Raw genomic sequence first — 19,722 nt, 5'->3', positions numbered from 1 at the left:
GCCCGCAGCGGCAATTGACATCGCAAGCACCCGCTGAAACTGAAATTTCGTCAGTGGGGTGGCGTCCGCGTGTCTCAACAAGGTCCCCCCCCATGATGCCACCCTTCGTGCTAGGTAATCATCTAAACACTTTACCGGACACATGGAGGACCCGGGAATCCTGCGTATGATTATGCAGTCACCCATCCCACCCTGATCGGTCTTGGACCTGACAAAGGAGACAGTCATCGTCTCTCCTCTGATCTGAACGTGTTCCTGGCACAAACCCCCTGTCACATCCTGTTTGTTCCTTGCCACTAGTTCACTTACCCGCATCGCCCCATGAAATGCCAGCGTAAAAGCGGCTCGGAACAACACTGTCTCAAACTGAGATGAACATGTGGAAGGGAGTGTGGCCAACAACTGGGCCAACCTATCCAAACCTATCGGGCGCCTCTCATCTACTCTGCGACCCTCAAGGCGTTGCCACCCACGCAGCGCTTTCTGTACCACGAAAGAAGCTGTCGGGTCCTGGATACCATGAGCCCTGGCAACAAAGGAAATGGCAGCACGATGCCTCTGGGCCGTAGCCACTGATTTCCCAGCCCTACGTAAGGACATCAGAAAATTCACTACCCATTCCTCGTGGCCCCAAAGCCCCTCTCTATCGGTCCCCAAAAAGGCTAAATAGGACCGAAACGCCCCTTCATATGCCTTCCTCGTCCTTGGTGCTAGACTCTCTCCCACGAGGTGACGAAGTTCGGGGCACCGAGAGACCAGAGAGCTTCGGGAAAGGGTGCCGGCTCTGGGTCCGCTGTGGGAAGGAAACCCGAGAAAGCCTGCATATGAAAACGAGACAGTGCATCAGCCGCCTGATTCATTACCCCCGGGACATGTTTTGCTCTGAATAGCACATTCAGTTGCATACACAGTAACACAATTTCTTTGAGCAGTCTTAAAATCAGTTCACATCGTGCAGCCTGGCTATTGATGCACTCGACCACGGTCATATTGTCAGACCAAAATATCACAGAGTGATCTTTGAACCCTTCTGGCCAGGTTCTCAGGGCCACCAAAATGGGGAAAAGTTCAAGGAAAGCAATATTACTTGTCAGACCATTGTCATGCCACCATGTCGGCCACCTTTGTGCCGACCATTTTGTGCCGAAGATGGCACCAAAACCTATGCTACCTGCTGAATCTGTCCATAGCCCCAGCTCTTCTGAGGACACGGCTGGTTTGTTCCAGACGACTCGACCATTAAAGTCCGCCAGGAATGCCAGCCAAATGCGCATGTCCTAGCGGACCTCAGCCGATAGCCTCGTGCGATGATGGCCCCCCTTATTATCCGACCATAGCTTGGGCAATTGAACGGGAGAAGGGGCGGGCCATTGGTATAACCCTCAGGGCGAAATTTAACTGTCCCACCAACTGCTGTAATTGATGCAGCGTAACTTTAGATCCATCTATACACACTCGCAGGGCTGCCCTGAACTTCAACACTTTGGCAGCTGGCAAACGAAAACAACCCTCACTGGAGTCTAACTCGATCCCCAGAAACTCGAGGCAAGTCGCAGGACCCACCGTCTTACCTGGTGCCAATGGCACACCAAACTGCTTCATTAACATACAAAATTCGGCCAAGGCCCGGCCACATTCAAGATCCCCGGCTTCCCCAAGGAACAGAAAATCATCAAGGTAATGCATTACATGTTGGAAACCCGTCTTCTTTGTGAAGACCCATTGTAGAAAACTACTGAATTTCTCGAAATAGGCACAAGATATAGAGCACCCCATCGGCATACACCTATCCATGTAATAATAACCCTGAAACATGAAACCCAGGAGACGCTGGTCGTCTGGGTGTACCGGGAGCAATCGGAACGCTGATTCGATATCTGACTTCGCCATCAGCGCCCCGGGCCCCAGGCGATTCAAAATGGCTACGGCCTCATCGAAGGATGCGTACCGCACCGAACATACTTCCGGATCTATTGCATCGTTTACAGAAAAACCACGTGGAGCTGATAAATTGTGAATCAATCGGAACTCACCCGGGTCCTTCTTGGGGACCACCCCTAAAGGAGAACAAACAAAATCCTGCACCGGGGGTACACTAAACGGGCCGGCGACCCGACCTCGAGTAACCTCTTTCCGGATCTTATCTTGTACCACGGTCGTATGCTGCAGGACCGACAGTTGATTTTTACACTTCTCCACACCCTGAAAGTCCCCTACCGGGATGCGGAAACCATACAAAAATCAGTTCGGCAGCACCCCAGCAGAAGCACGATCCGGGTATTCACTGAGCCAGGGAATCATCGCCAAGGTATCAATCGGGGTAGGTAAAGGCGCCCCTCGGACTATGTTAGACCTGTTTGGCGCCTCCTCTCCCCCCGTTATCACCCGTTTTGGCTCTGCACGTGGACTCAGGATGGGGCGACCCGCACCCACTACATTCATGTTTAAATTTACACGATCCCTGGGGCCTAGTACATTTACCTCTGTTGAAATTAAAGCATAACCCCTTTTTTCCTGTATTGCCGGAAGGCCTCGAGTAATCGTCGGTACCCGTACCTGAACGAAAGGGCGTCCCCCCATATTGGCGGGAGGATTCGCCAACATTACTTCCTACCAATGGCATTTTCAACATTCCTGTCTCCTTCATTTTATCCCATGTCAAAGAATCGTAACAGTCCCAGGTTAAGCTTTTATTATGCTCTTTCGCCTTTCTAAAAAGATTATCGTAGCAAAACCAATGGTTACCCTGGTATGATGTCGAGTACCCCATGATTCGCGACTGATAGGTCGGCAACTCGGCAAGCAACTCGGGCCTACGTTCCCCCAAGATCGACGTAAAGATTCCCCATGCATTGCCCCAATTGCCAATATTTTCATTCACTTTAAAGGCGGCCATTTTTGCGCGCCAAACACTCGGATGCATGAGGTCTTTCTGGCCCTTAACATGCTCCACCTCATAATGATCAACAAGCAACGAGAAGATGTTCACATATTCCCCCGCCCAAATCTTCTCTTTAATTGCCAAAGGCACATGTTGACCCAACCTTTCTCTACGAGAGGGTGCTGACTCATCCCTCGCAATCGGCAATGGCCGCTTACCTGCACCGGACGCTGCCTCTGTGGTCGAAATCGTCCCTTGTGGCTTGTCAATTACTGCAGCCGGCGCGGACACCTTGGCTGCCTCCCGTTTCTCACGCAGTTGCTTCATCAGCGCCTGCGCATCGACAGCCGTGGTGCCCTCACTACCTTCGCCCAACCACGCTGCAAGTTGTGCTGCCAGCTCGGGCGGCATATCCTCATTGGACACCGGGGTGACCACCACGGGAATCGGATTCCCCTCCACGGGTACTGGGGTTGGCGCTTCAAGCGGGGTACAGGGAACCGGGACGTCTCCCCCAGCTGGCCCCCTTCTTGGCCTCTTGGCTCTCCCTCCTGGGGCTGCTCCAGCCGACGGACGCTCCGGCCCCCCTTCCCCCTCTCTCTCCGCCACCCGCTTCTTCAGCTCGGTCATCTCCTTCATGAGGACCCGAAGCATCTGTTCAGTCGTCATTCTCTTTCCGCCTTTCTTGGGCATTTCTCCGACAGAGTATCTGCAAGACAAAAAGAAGGATTACAACGCTCAAAATTGGCTCTTCGTTCCGTCTCGAGCTCACGTGCAGCGAGGAGGTGCAGCTTCAGAGCACAGGAACAAGAGGATGCCTTCCGGTCTTGCGTCCCCTTTTATCCGTCTTCAGGGCGGGCGTAAACCCGCCCCTGCCTGCCCCGAGGGCGTGGCCCGCCGCGTCAGTGTCTAGGCCAGCCCACTCTAGGGCGGGAAAAAGCGCGCCCCGGCTACGCCGCTTCGGGCATACCAGCCGAGACACGCCTCCCGCCCAAGATGGCTTCCCGGGGGGATCGTGGTACTCTGCCATACGTGCGGGGGGACCGAGTGGTCGCCCCTTTCCATTCTCCTCCCTTTTTCTTCTGTTGGGAACCCTAGCTACCTTTGTGGGTGGACCCCCAGAGAGCTTTTTAGAAACTCTGGTGCCACCCCGGAGGTCAACCTCCTCACCAAGTTGCTTCCTGCAGTCAGTAAGCTTACTGTCAACCAGGTGCCGGTGCAACTGTGTAGAATAGATATCGAGTCTAAGAAGCTGGTTCTGTATAGGGTTTGCCACTAGGTGGTTATACTGTCCACGGGTTCCCCAAAAGTGTATAGGGCGCAAAGTAAAACCCAAAGTGCACTAGTAGTGCAGGTTAGCAGCATTACAGAGGAGTGTAAGACATGTATTACCAGTGATCAATAATGGACACACAACTCAAGAAAGAGATTCAGACCAATTTTGTAAAACTAGACTCTGTTTGTACTTTATTTTACTTCATTTTAAGACCAAGATCAATGCAATGAGGTAAGTACGTTATTAAATAAAAATACTTTTCACTTTCAAAAAGAATAACAATAATGTGGTTACAAAGGTAGGTACGCAGCTTATTGTATCAGTTTTCAGGCCCAAAGATCAGCAAGGAACAAGGGTCATCTAAGTACCAGCACTGCACCACCAGTGGCGCAGGAGTGGCTGGGTGCAGAGGTCAAAATCAGAGTTGGCCTAATCGGTTTCAATGGAGACTGGGGGTTCTCGAAGCCACACTGCTTGCAAGTAAGTAAGTTAGTTGCAGAAGCAAACCTTGAAGGTTAGAGCAAGCACAGGGGGGGTCACAAAGCAGCACCAAACGTACACCACCAGCGGCACAAGACGGCCTAGTGCAGGGTGCAAATTTGACGTTGAGAGCTTAATGCTCTTAAATGGAGACTTTGCTTTTGACAAACAGGCTGCAGGCCTGACACCGGATTTTGCAGGAGGGAGACAAATGAAAGCAGATGTAAGTAGAGATGTAGGTGATCATATGGCCCATGTTAATTCAGCTCACCAAGGACCCTGGGCTTCAGGTGCAGGGGGGCCTTTTGATATCGGGGTCTTCTTACCGGAGCCGGCGGCGCCGGTCAGGGGGAGTGTCTGGATTAAGGCTGCAGGTAGAGTTGTGGAGTCTAGGACGGGTCAGCCAACACTGTACTTGAGGTCAGGATAGCTGGGAAACTTGTTCTGGGTCAGTGGTCCACCTGGACATAGGCCAGAGGTATTGGGTGCAGAGTGGATCTGCAGGGCACCGGAGTCCTTTGTCTGGAATTCATGGGACATAACTGCTGTCCTCAGGAGTTCTGGTCTTTTTAAAAGTTCAGGCAGTCTTCCTTGGGTTTCTGGAACTTGCTGGCTGCAGGACAAGCGCTGTCTTCTTGCAGGGTCTTGGAAGCTGGCGACAGGCCGGTAGGGCTGAGGCCAAGTCAGTAGTCGTTTTCAGGTTTGAATGTGCAGCATCTTCTTCGTCCTTCTTCCGAAATCGGAGGTAACTAATTTCTAGGTCTGGGGCAGCCACCTAAATACTCCATATTCTGGGGACATTTTAAGGGAGTAGCAGGTAGGGCATATGGGCACCTTCCATGAGGTGAATACACATGCTTTTATACCACCCTCCTGTGGGATGAGGCATTGGCCTAGCCCTGCTTTGAGATGTACCCTCATCTTTATGATGAAGGGGACTGAAAAGTGTGCTCAACTTTGCCTCCTCCACCTGAGGGATGGTGTTGGCAAAGGCGGGCACACCTCCGTGTCTACCTAGGTTTTCCTCCCGGTTTGCCCACCCCAAGTGGGGGTGATAACCAGGGCTTTCCATCTGCTGCTAGAATCATTGGCTGGGGGTCACATTACAAAGGTGGCAGGTCTTTGAAGAATCCAATTCAAGCACTGGATCCTTTCTGGGGTATAAGGAGAGACATGAACCAAAAATAATTTTTAGGAGGGTCCAAGGGTAAGTTTAACGACCCCAACTAGATACGTACCTCAGTAATCAACATTCTAAACAACAACAGTATCTCAGGGTCAAGTGTGGAGCTAACCTGTGGACACAAACACCAACAAAATACAAATAAAGAAAGCAGAACAATATGCCATAAAGTAAGAAATCAAACCTTGCCCAGGAGACAAGACAAAACATCATAGCTTACCGATGTTTTCCTCAACTATGTGTGATGTTAAATAAACGTGTTAACAAAAGAAGGGTGGTATATTCAAGACGATATAAAGTGTTTGTGATTACTGAATAAGCAGTGTAGAAGAGTGAATCAAACAATAAATGTGAGTGCATAAGTAAAAATGGATCAGTTGAGTAGATTATAAGTTTTAATGATATCTCCCAAATGTCCAAATATTAAAAAAATTGTGAAAAAACAGATTTAACATAATATCTGTAAGCAATATTTGTCGACATGTTTCAGCATATCAAGATGAAATAGTTCCAATGCTTTCTTCAGGACCTGTTGGAAACTACTGCTTATAAAGTGAGATTAAAGTGAGATTAAAAACCAATCACCTGTAAATTTCAGGTTTCATGACCAACCACTTACTATTACCGTATTGTGTTGTAGAAACGACATCCACAGGAGAGACATGTAAATAAAACAAATTGACAACATTATGTCATATATAACACACGACCATACATACAGTGTATTAACATAAACATCACTGTCCATCAAAAATACAGAGAGCACCACCGACCATGGACCTCCGCAGTGGGAAGAAGGTCCCTCAAGAAACAGCGGGAACCAGCAACACGACAGCATCGTGATGAATCTTAGTTCTTATGTCTTGTCAAATGACGAAGAAGGCCTATTAAACAAAGGGCTAGGTTTTGTGCCAGCCCAAGAAGGAGACCCTTTTTTGGCCCAAGTCGAACTGGCTAAATATTTGAGAAAAATTAGGCTACACTACTTCTTTTCCAAACGACAAGACAGAGAAACAGAAAATGAGGATAAAAATACAGGTAGCCTATGTTGTTTTGTCTTGTCTCCTGGGCAAGGAGAACCCAAATGATGTTAAAAGGGCGGTATCGAATGGTTACTGATGGGAACAATTGCCCATTGTTTGAGTTCTTACTATATGGCATATTGTTCTGCTTTCTTTATTTGTATTTTGTTGGTGTTTGTGTCCACAGGTGAGCTCCACACTTGACCCTGAGATACTGTTGTTGTTTAGAATGTATAAGGAGAGACACCTGGGCCCCGAAAGAGCAGAGGCTCTCAACCCAGTACTCCAAAATCATTTTTCCAGCCCATGTACTCTCTATTGCTTCCCTGGCAATTACAACATCGAGAATGGTACCCCAATATTGTAAGGGCATATCTGCTCATGCAAATATGCCAACGCCTAGGCTATAGTGCAGCCTGCTTCCGGGCTTTACTTGTTGCAGGAATCAGGACAGAAGTGGACTCATCAAGGTCCTAACTGAACTTTGAGGCACTCAAGATCACGAAAAATGGACAGGAAAAGAGGGGACTTTTATTTAGAAAACCTGCTCATGAACTTTTTGATATTACCACGAAGTTTGATATATGATTCGATTTATCTAGGAATCATGTCACTGTCCACAAGCCTTGAAAAAGTCCAGGGGGACGAAACACGTGTTGGCTGCAGTGTTTTGGATAATGACACCTGTACTTGTTTTGAGAAGTAAAAGAAGATTTGCAAAAATCAACAGTGGATTGGACGTGTGTTTTCACTAAACTATTTATTGACTTGAGACGAGTTGGACTTTATATGAAACGGACCAGTGTGTGCTTGTTTGCTTTTTTCTTCTTACCTCAGAATTTTATGGATTACATTTTAACTGGTTATTCCACAACCATGAGAACACTTTCGAGAGAGAGGAGGTGATTGTGTCACCTCCATAGTCGGCTCCCTTGTCGCAGTTAAATAGGAGCTGCATGTCAGCAGCATAAGAGATCATTTTTCTGCCAGTGGAGCCAAGGGAGACATATATAGCTTAAACAGTGTGGGACTTAGTATCAAGCTCTGAGGAACTCCTACTTTCAGACTGGGGATGGGGCCACAAAGGGGGGGTCTAGACTTCCTGGCATCTATCCTCTAGGAAGGAGGAAATCCAATTCAAGACAGTGCCGCCTATTTCACAGTCCTGTAGCCTGTTCAAGAGTCTCAAGTGCGGCACTGTATAAAATGCCACAGAGAGATCCAATAAAATCTGAATGGTTTTCCCATCTTGAGCAGGGCAGTCTCTGTACTATAGTTGGTTCTGAAATTGAAACCCGACTGGCTCTGGTGTAGGAGCTGACTTTCTCCGCGTAATCAGAAATCACTGAATTGACATATTTCTCTATGTAATAGTGATATAGGTCTGTAATGTGCTAACATTGAGGAGTCAGCAGAGGTTTCCTTCAGTAAAAGGAGAATTTTAGCACATTTCCAAATACCAGGCACATGGCCTGCCACAAAGGATGATTTAAGAATCTTATTTGCCACAGGGTTAACAGATGTGGCCACTGAGGCCAAACTTTTAGCTGGGCGAGGGTCAGAGGGGGACCCTGACTTCAGACTATTGATGATATCCAAGGATACCTCAGGTTGAAAAAGAGGGAACTGTACAAGACTTAGGCTGACGATAGAGGTGGATAACGCCACCGGGGCTGAATTGTTGGCATGGTCCTGACTCAAAAGGGACCCCCTAGAGAAGAAATCTTGAATGTTCATGATTTTGTCATTAAAGAAAGATGCAAGAGGTTTGGTCCATTAGAGAGATAGGGAATGGCCCTAGCAACAGATGATGGGCATCGAAGTCTTTCACAATTTTAAAGATCTCCTTGCCTTTGTTGCCGGATGTCTCAGTTTTAGCTTTTAGATAGCATCTTTTGTCATCCCGGATTTTAGTATAATGGTACTTCAAGGCCTATTTGTATTCCAGTTTATAATCAGAATTTACGCCATTTCCTTTCAAGGCATTTACAGGAGCTCTTGCTCAGTTTCAGTACCTCATTAAACCAAGGAGCCGAAATTCTGGCATTCTTGGGGATATCGGTGGGTATAAGGGCAAGCACATAGACACAATGTTGCATCCAAGTCTGGAGGTGGAAGGCATCTCTCGCAGGTTCACCAGATAGCAGAGGAATAGATGTTTCCTGTGCCTCACTCAAAGCAGAAGGCGAGACCGGTAGAAAGGTCTTTGAGTGTTTACCCATTTTGTGGCAGAAATCTGACAACCCCTTACAGGTATGGAGACCCTGAAGCTAATAAGGTAGTGATCCAACTACACTAAAGGAAGGGGCAGATCCACCTCAAGGTCAGCATTGGAAATGATTTGGTTGAGAGTGTTGCCCTTATTGTGTGTTGGGTGGGAAACATAAGGGAGCAGGTTAAAAACAACAAATGACTCAGTCAGAGAAGTGCCATGGGGCTCATTGGGTATGTCCATGTGAATATTGAGGTCGCCCAAGACCTGTAAGCGGCTATATATGAGGACCAGGGCAGAGATTTCCTCATTAATGGATTTCAGGAAGACACCAGCAGGACCGTGAGGCCTATAAATCAAGATGCCCGTACAAGATGTGATCAGTTAAGGCACAGTGGAAGCCAAGGAATTCTGCATCATCCAGCTCCCCAATAGGGGGAGTGTTAAATGTGTATTCCTCCTTAAGATGATAGATACCCCCTCCTTTGTCTACTGGGAGATCTTTCCTAAGAATCTTACAACCTGGAGAAATAGCTGTGGCGATGGTGAAGTTGTTAAATTGGGTGAGCCAAGTTTCAGTGAGAAACATTAAGTCCGGGAGTGAGTCTTGCTCCAGTTCGAAGACCTTTAGTTTGTGCTCCAGCAGGGAGTGAGTGTTGAGAAGAAGTGTATTATACTTCCCACCCTGACTGACTTTAGCATAGCCCTCCCCATCATTAACCACCGCCGCAGGGTGACATAGTACCTGCCAGTTGGCTCCCAGTTACAACGCACCCATTTAGAGATACCGCCGTCTCCTCCAACAGCAATGGTATCCCCACAAGGATTCTAACTGGAGGTTTCTAAGGCATTTATGTCCCTGAGACCTAGGCAACAGGAGGCAAGACAGCAAGCCATTGGAGGCACTCTGGGTTCAAGTGATTCAGGTCCCGCTCTTCTCACTCGGGCAGGGGAACAGCAGGAATCAGGGCAGATCAGCAAGGCAAGAGCACAGCAAGCCAGAGTCTGGCAATGCAGCAGTCCAGCAAAGTTACAACAGTTCTTCTTCCTGGCAGAGTAGTCACAAGTCCAGAAGTGTACAGATGTGATAGTGCCAGAGGTCTGTTACTTATACCCAGTGGTGCCTTTGAAGTGGGGGAGACTTCATAGAACACTTTGAAATGCACAGAGGTTCCTACTTCCTGCCCTTGCTCCGGACACACTACAGGGGAGTAATCAATCTTTTTTGTGGGGACAAAAAACAGCCCTTTCAGGTACAAGTGCCAGATCTTCCTTCCGATCCTGCTTAGGATGGGCCATATGCATGTAGATGACCACTCAGGTAGACTTATCCTTCCATTGTGTGTGACTGTCTCAAGGGAATGCAGGAAGCCAGCTGTCACATACCAAAGTTGTGTATTCTAGACGCATGAAGAAAGCACCAAATGGTTAAAGAAAGTAAATGTCAACTTTATAAGAGTTATTGAGAAAAGGGTTTGGCCCAAGACAGGTCAGGAAGGGCCCCTATAACCTTTTATCAAAACAAGCTCCCGAACGATGACTTATTGAGGCTGTTTGTTTATTAAAGAGACTTATACAATTTTTTCATTCAATGGATCTAAAGTATTTTATTTACTTCTATTTGTGTTTTTTTCAAACATGATTGAACATTATTAAAGCATGTCCTTGAAAAAGATCGACAACCTAAGACATGCATTGAACATATAAATACATTGCTCAACATATAATTAAACAAACATTGTCAGCAAAAACAAATTAACATTTGAACATTAACCAGTCATCTTTAGACATGACAGCCTTATATGTAAGTTGTTTCAACACTATTAGTGTATGTGGTTGTCTAGGCTGAGGCCTACTGGGTACAAATTTTAGGTCTATGAAGGCAAACACATTTTTCACAATTGACACCGCATAGATCAATCTTATTCTATTTCTATCCCGGGAGGAAAAACCGGTAATTCGATTCGATCCCCTTCATCAGTTATTGGGGTTTCTCTTCAGGGAATATGACTGGATAATATATGTATAATTTCAGGATAAAATAAAATTTCCATTATGAAGCTTGTGTTTGCCAGTGTACCGGTAATCTGCAGGTCTGGTTGCATTATTATTAAATCTTTCTCATCCGTGTTAATCTGTCCAATGCAGTGGACCATAACTGCTTAGAGGTTGTGTGTGTCTAAATCGAATTATTAAACAAACAGCCTCAATAAGTCATCAGTCAGGAGCTTGTTTTGATAAAAACTTAATTAAAGTGGCATTTGCTAAACTGGCATCTAACATCCAACTTCACCATAAGTACTGATTTCAACTTGTGAGTTCAGTGAGACTCAATTTTAAAAGTTGATCTCTTCACAATTAGGAGTTACACTTAAAAGATGGAATAAGGTAAGCTCAATGTTATCCTATGGGCGAGGCCTTCCAGTATTGAAAAAAATGTAATTGGGAGTTTTTACCACTGCAAAGACATGTAAAGTGCATGTACCGTCTTTAAACCACATATCATCCTGCCCTGTCAGGTACACAGGGCCTACCTTAGGGGTGACATATCTAAAAACAAAAGGACGCTTAAGGCTTGGCAAGAGGGCTTACTTGTCATGTCAACATGTCATTGTGAAACCTCACACAGGCTCTGCAGTGGTGCGTCTGAGACATGGTCAAGGGGCTACTTATGTGGGTGGCACAATCAGTGCTGTAGCCCCACTGGTAGAATTTAATTTAAGGCCTGGTCAGGTGTAGTGCACTTTACTTGGGACCTATATGTAAATTAATATGTCACTTGAGGATGAACCAATATTACCATGTTAAGGGAAGAGAGCACAAGGACTTTAGCACTGATTAGCAGTGACAAAGTGTGTTGGAGTCCTAAAGTCAGCGAAAACAAGGTCAGAAAAAGTAGAGGGAGGGAGGCACAATGTTGGGGGAAGACCACCCTAAGGATGTCAGGTCAAACACACTCATCTGGGCAACCCTCTTAAGAAATTAAACCATATCACCAACACAATAAATGAGCTACACTGGTTCCTCATGCAGGCCCAGATCATCTTTATACCAAGCTGCATCCTGTGAAAGGAGGGCATCTGTACTGAGACCCTACGTCTCTGATCAAAAACTAAACATGTCTGGAGGCTAATGTCGGACAAGGAGCACTGACTTTGTCAGATTGAAACTAAATACTGCAAGAAGGATAAAAACAGAAAACACGCCTTTTGTACCTCATTTACCCAGGAATTAAATCATTCCCATTGACCTATAATTTGGGCAGAAACTGAAAATTCATATCTTCACAGATTACAACTTCTCATAGGAATATGTCTTACCCAGTCAAAGAAATATAACTTTAACCTGCCACTTCTACCAGTCACCATTTATACTCACCCCGGGCCTGCTACGTGTACACTGAGCCATTACATTTGTGCTATAGAAATTCCAAAAGATGCATACAGACATACAGATCATCTTTGGTTATTGCATTGAACATGTTTCATCAACATTTGGAATCAGAAGTCATCAGCAATTTGCAGCCATTGGGAAATCCGTCCTTAGTTTCATAAAAAGGACTTTGAATATTAAATCTATATCATCTTTGTATTTCCTATAGGACCATTTTCTTTTACCTAAACATGCCTCTGAATTGATAGTATTTGTAAAATGTTGATTTGCAAAAAGATGGATGGTTTAATTTCAACCTTCAAACTAAGGGAGGAGAAAATAAATGAAAGATTTAATTAAGGGTATTGAGGCAAACAGTATAGACATTCCTATGAGCACATCACTCTTGAAACCAACATGTTAAGTATCCCTTGTGTTGTGTTGGATTTCAACATTTCAGATTACAGATTTCATTGTACATTTTCCATGTACTGTGAATTATTAACAGTGAGTACGTTTTGGATTGAGGACAGTATGAGATACACATCAGATAGGTCTTTCAATACTTACATTGTGCCCCTATTCCTATGCAGGATGCCAGCAGAATGAGGCACATCATCAGCAGAATTTGTATATTGTGTTTTTTCCAGAAAGGCAGCACCTTGAGAGCTAAAAAATAAAATATGTTTATTTTGACTTTAAACAACATTGCAGATGTTATAGAACTATACTAATGTACATTATTAGCATATGTTTATGATTTTATTGAAATTATATAAGTTATACAGCTATACTCTGTGTAAATGTTCACTTATTAACCCCTTGAGCGCTCATGATGAAACCACTCCGTCACGAGCCACGGATGCCCTGTGCTGGTGAGGGAGTGGTTCCGTCAGGCCACGCCTGCCACGCCCACTCTGCTGCGATTTGGCACCTGCGCGGCGATTTTATTGAGCAGGCGGGGCCGTGATGGGACCAGTCCGTCACAAGCACAGCGCGCCCGTGGCTCGTGATGGAGTGGTCCGTCACGAGCATGGCGGTGCCGTGCGGCCCCCCTCCCCCCAGTGCCTTTGCAGAATTACCGCCGCCGCCAAGGGGTTAAAAGTGGATTTCATTTTCACAAAACACCTCCCGAGTATAGTAATTTGGATAAAATATGAACTAGCACTGGCAAAGACAATGTTGGTGCTAAAAGTCTAGATATTGGTTTTGACAGTGTTATTTTCACTGCTATTCGCATGTCACCACACATCATGAGGCATGCACAAGCATGAACAGCAGTGTTGCAATGTTTTGTTTATGAAATATTTCCCATTTAAAAATGCCAGTGAAGTGCACATATTTGTGCAAATATGTTATGTGCCAGTAACAGTGCAAAACATGGAAGTGAGCACCCCAAAATCATTTCTCAGCTGCAAACCCTTCATGAAAATGTAATAAATATGAATATGGAAAGGGCGAAGCGAAGGGTATAAGACCGGGTGTGGGAGGCAGAAGAATAAGCAAAATAGAGAGCAAGGAAACAAATTCACTCCCAAAGTGTGCTCAATACTAAAATCTAAGAATTGGCAAAGCCAATAGGTCAGTTTTGTTTTTAGTCTATGTGTTGTTTTGTATTACCAGGTGTATGTTGTTGGATTTAGTTGGATGCACATACATAGACATATAGGCACACACACAATAGGGACAAAAATATACACCCCTGGACAACACATATACTGAACACACATGCAGTCAGACAATACAGATATGGGCCCATGCATGATTTGGTCAGATAGAGGAATTGTTTCTTGAATACAAGGATTAATAGATGGTCAATTGGCTGCAAGTGCATAGAATAATGGGTGGGTAGATCAATGCATGTGGTGACATAGTAGGATTAACACATATATGTCTTCATGTTGGTTGATATACATGTGCATGGGTGAGAGTGGATGATAAATGCTTAGGGATCAGTTAAGGGATGCATAAATGTGGTCAGATGTGGGTGGATGAATGTTTAGTGAGTGAAGGATTAATAGATAATAAAGTGATGGGTGGGTAAGATATAAAAATAAGAAATAGGTGCATGTGGGTAGATCAAGTATGGGTGAGGACAGACGGATTCTCTGATGTTGTTGAATGAGACAATTAAGTAATTTCTAATCACAATGATCAGCTAGCGAAGAGTAAACACCTTAAGAACACATAATTCAAATGTGCTTTGTTACAGAGATTAAATAAGACAAGCTTACCACAAACCTTTCTGAGTCATGCTTCAACACATTCCAAGGACAATGGCTAGGACTGTAAACTCTTTGTAAAATATCTGCAGGTGGTACCACCTTATGTTGCCATCAATGGCTTAAGACCTGATTAGGACTTTGGCAGACTAATTACTCCGTCAGAATGGTGATGGATATCCTATCCGCTAAAATCCAAATCCCATTAAAAAAATGGCATTTAGATTTTGACATTCAAACAAAAAAGATCTGGCTGAACCGGGCAACAACAATTTATTTTAAGTAGGACTGGAATAGTGGTGTCTCTACCTCAACCCAACCACTGTTTCATCAATTATACAGTCTAACCCAGTCCCCTGTGCCCACTATTCTAATGTTTTATAAAAGAAAGAATGAAAGTCGGATCACTCGCAAAAAACATACCCTTAGCAAATAGGTGTATGTGTATCACAAAGAAAATGTGTATAGAGATGAGAAAGCACCTCATGTGTTCACCACTAGAGGAGCTACTGGAAGGTTCTCACCAGCTTGCCCCCATTTTTATCATCATAAGTAACTTTCTCATGTAGAAAAGAAATTAGTGTCCAGTAAAGAGAGTGTAAAGAGGTGTAGGAGTTGATAATCATATCGCTGAGAAAAGAAAAAAGAAAGCAAAGACCATAAGTCTCAAATACCAGTAAAATCAAGCTAGGATTCACATATATAGTTACACCTTTTTAATCAAAAACGTGAACTTGCTCAGCATTAAAAACACAGCATGTTGTAAACCAATTCAAGGAAGACCAACATGTTTCATTGCCGGTCAGCAATCACCTCACTGGATATCTGACATTGATTATCGAGTGACAAGTGGAAGCCACGGGCCCGCGTACCAGCTCCTACAATGTCAAAAGGATGTGCACCTCTTACACTGTAACCTGCTCATCACGCCAGGTTGAGACAATGCGTGAAGGTCATCGGGTAGCGTTGAACCTATAAGCAACGGCTGTGCTGTTTTCTAAGGGGGAGGGGCAGGGTGGAGGGTAGTGGACTCGGACATATGTCAGGAGTAATGTAAGTAGTTAAATAAATAAAACAATTTACCTTGCGCTTGCTGCATTACCGAGTTTCCATTGTAGTTTTAATATCTTGCTTACTTTTGACCGAAGAATCTGGATTTGGTGGGTCAGCTTTAACCCTCTTAAGGTTTATTTAATTTTCTTTTTCAGCCAATCTTTGAGTGGGCATATTTCCCTGTGTGGGAGTTTCTCATAAACACTGTAACTGGTTGCAGAGGTAGAACTGCAAGCATTTAGGTACCTTTATGTACCTATTGGTAACCCCAAATTGTTATGAGCCTCTGAGCACTATGGAAACAGTGCCTTGATCAATCGTCCAACTCGTAGTTGTGCTGTTCCTGCAAGGCGGCGGTTATTGTGTGCTAAGGCATTGTTATATTTCACATCGGTACCCTGATATAGGACATGGTAACATCGTACACTTTTGCCAGATCACCTCCCTGTCATTTCATATGAACAAGCCTTATACGGACATAATTCCAAATAAGGACATACTGCCTTGTATGGACATAACGCCTTATAAGGACTGTAGCCTTTTATGGATTAAACCTTTCATCTAGTTCCATTCCGAGGGTGGGTTTTTCCCAATCAATATTACTAAGACGTCATCGTTAGCGCATATTCCAGGAGGTCCACTTCACCTCTCCCATTGACGCACAAGGTTTAATCCCCAACTTCATCCTCATACTGAACAATGGGGAACATATGCACAAAGACTTTATAAATACAGCACCTCTTGCTATCAGTAAGCAGGAGGGAACCAATACTTCAAGACTGATACACTGACCAGAGACGATGCGGCTCTGGCATGCCATCGCTCCAGCTGACAGTGGTCTGATGATCCCTTGTGGGGTGTCCAACTCAAGTACAGTGCAAAGTACCACACTGTAACTATTCAGGTATTGGGGTTCGACTAAATCCTAATGAGATTCTTAGACTTAGGCTCTTAGACTTAGGCTCTTTTGCACCTACTCACATGGTAGGTACAATTAGGTACAGCTAGACAGGCATCTTAGGAGTATGCACTTTATTTTATAAATGCATTTCATATTCATGTATGTGTTCAGGACTATTGCAAAATGGTAGAACAATACTATTTCTTTTCATTTACTGTACTGCTCGTTCTATATTTCTGCTACTGTGTTACAGTTGTAGCAACACACTTATTTTTCATGAGAAGAACAAAGGTACAATACAATCTTATTGTAAACACTCGCAACTGTTTCTTCTGTGTATCTCTCCGAGAGCAAAAGAAGCAAGCACGAGTGACCGAGTAAAAATAATAAGTTCTGAGGTTGCCAAAAACAAATCTCTCTGATAACAGGAGATTCTAGTGACACTGTGAGCGAGCTAATGTGAAAACATAGGCTGACATAATCGGTGGGGGTGTACAGAGTCAGTTTGCCACCAAGCCCACAGTATATGTTATCAGTGAATAGCATAGGTCCTGCATGAAAGGGTACTATCTGAACTACACTACATGGCGCCCAACGTGTCAAACATGGTTTACCCAACGTGGTATATACATGGCGCTTAAAAGGAAAATTCCCAAAATTGTGCATAAAACTTTTGCATAAAACCTTTTCATAAATTCTTTGGACAGTAATTCTGTGTCTTAAGAACACACTGTCTGACAAGGAGAGAGACTTACACCTAGGACTAAATCAGTCTGGTTAGGAAGATACAAATGCAATACATATTGCACCCAAAGTAAGACAAACTTTGACAGTTAAACTTGTCAAACATGGGTTATCTCCCAGAGGAGGTGTAGTAATATTCGTGATAGAGGCACACAAAGATTTTCAAAACAGAGGTATTCTTCTCATGGGTTATATTCCCAGAAGCAGATGCTGTAACAAAAACGTTTCATTATTACAAACATGAAGAAGTTACACGGGCTTACACTCTGTTTGAGGAGATTGAGATCCCGCTTACTTTCCAGGAACATATTTTCTGATTTATTGGTGCCCTATCCCACACAAGAACAAGAGCAAGGCTTGGTCCTTTAGGAAGACCAGGAGCAACATGGCCAATATAAGCGACCTATGCACCACATCTAGACATTGACACAATGCCAGGTGATGAACTACTTGTTCAAATGAATGAGTTGATCTAACTCTACAGAAGCATGACACACTTCGTCTTAAGGACTAAGTACGGGCTGAAAATTTGTTCCGCTCGCAAAATTTGCAGATTTTCCGCAATTTCGCGATTCGCGAAATCGCGGAAAAATCTGAGAATCTGCGAGCGGGACGAATTTTTTTCAGGAAGCACTTACATGGTTACAGCAGGCGCCCAAGTTGAAGCTAATTTCTTTGTAACAATTTACAAAAGGGTTACAAAGAAATTAACTTCAACTTGGGCACCTGCTGTAACCCTGTAAGTGCTTCCGGCGCCTCGTTGCCTACTTGCAACTATTCTCTGACCCTGCTCTAGCCCTCGAAGTAGGGTCAGAGAATAGTTACAATTAGGCAACGAGGCTCCTGTCACAAAAATTAAACCTCAGCAGGAAGCACTTACAGATATAAATAAAGCAGGTGCCCGAGTTCAAGCTCAAATTCAGTAACGCATTTTAATCAGCCAAAGAATCTAGTGAGCAAAGTCGATGCTAGGCAGGTGTGCTTTCTCCCCAAATAGCTGTATTCCGTGATGGAGGTCTAGGCATCCAGGAGTTTCTCGAGCGCAATCCCCCTGTACTTCCAGTGACCAGGAGGCTGCTTTCTCCTCATCTGCTGCGCTGATCGGCCTCTGACCTTTATAAACAAGAGGCATGTGAACTCGCACAGAAGCCCGGCCCCACACACCCTAGGCTATGCAACCTCTTCCCGCCCTTTTCCCCACTGTGATGGACAGCTCACTCGAGGGACCTCGGCGCCTATGGGCGCGGTGGCAAAGTTACAGACAAACGGGATCACTGGAGACAACTCTTCTGTGCCTTTACACAGCTGTAGTGCAGGAAAAGCACGATACATTTACCCAACGAGGTAGCACTTACTGCTTTCTCCTCATCTCCTGTGCTGATCAGCCTCTGACCTTTATAAACAAGCGTCATGTAAACTCGCACAGAAGCCCGGCCCCACACACACTAGGCTATGCAACCTCTTCCCGCCCTTTCCCCCACTGTGATGGACCGCTCACTCGAGGGACCTCAACGCCTATGGGTATGGTGGCAAAGTTACAGACACACGGGGTCACTGGAGACAACTATTCTGGACCTTTACACAGCTGTAGTGCAGGAAAAGCACGATACATTTACCCAATGAGGTAGCACTTACTGATTAGCCAGTAGAAAGTACTCCAGTTGAGTATAGTGCAATTGCAAAAAAATCTGCGATTTCGCTGGAAAATCCACGAATTCACATTTTTTTGCGAATTCGCACGAATTGGCGAACCGCAATTTCACAAAATACGCCCATACTTTTTTAAGGACAATAGCGGTCCAACCTACAGTAATTACAACTATTGCAGCTCTTACACAGACCACTAGTACTAAAATGACTCCTCAAACACTACACGCGGTAATGGGCAAAGTGCCCACAAAATGTGAACAAATTCCTTTCTGGGTATCTCAGAAAATAACCCAGTTAGAAGCAGTATTCCCAAATACAACACCATTTGAAAAACACAGAATGTTAACAATATGTTTGCCCATGGGGATTACACCACAGTTAGAAGATTGCACCTCTTGGGGTACAGTCTTTGCTCGCATATATACCAGAAATTATGGTATTCCTTCTTTAGCAGTAATCCCAGATGTATTAAGACAAATACAAAATGACTATGGAGCAGAACCTGCCCTAAACTTAGGGATGACGTTATTAAATAACTACGACCAGGTATCAGCCATAATACTAGCTAATATTAAAGGTGAAACAGCATCAGTGGCAATCCACCAATGCCTAAGGGAGGTCGGCACGTTAACTCAGACGGCTGAACTACCCAAAATAATTGAAACTGCGCATGTAGAATTAGGCAGAGATAGTTGGGGGGAAGAGATTTGAAACCTAAACTACAGG

At 44.8% G+C, this 19,722-nt stretch overlaps 1 protein-coding gene across 1 annotated transcript in view; it reads right to left on the bottom strand.

Moving 5' to 3' along the window:
- LOC147726081 (B-cell differentiation antigen CD72-like) overlaps positions 1-19,722 on the bottom strand; it is a 171,858-nt gene that overhangs the window by 117,372 nt on the left and 34,764 nt on the right. The window contains exon 3 of the mRNA XM_086962876.1: positions 12,997-13,095. Within this exon, the coding sequence (XP_086819002.1) occupies positions 12,997-13,095 (99 nt within the window). The remainder of the gene's footprint in view (positions 1-12,996; positions 13,096-19,722) is intronic.

The sequence above is a fragment of the Lissotriton vulgaris genome, chromosome 3_1, assembly GCF_964263255.1.
Source record: "Lissotriton vulgaris chromosome 3_1, aLisVul1.2, whole genome shotgun sequence".
NCBI classification, from domain to species: domain Eukaryota; kingdom Metazoa; phylum Chordata; class Amphibia; order Caudata; family Salamandridae; genus Lissotriton; species Lissotriton vulgaris.
This window is presented reverse-complemented; position numbering and strand designations above follow the sequence as displayed.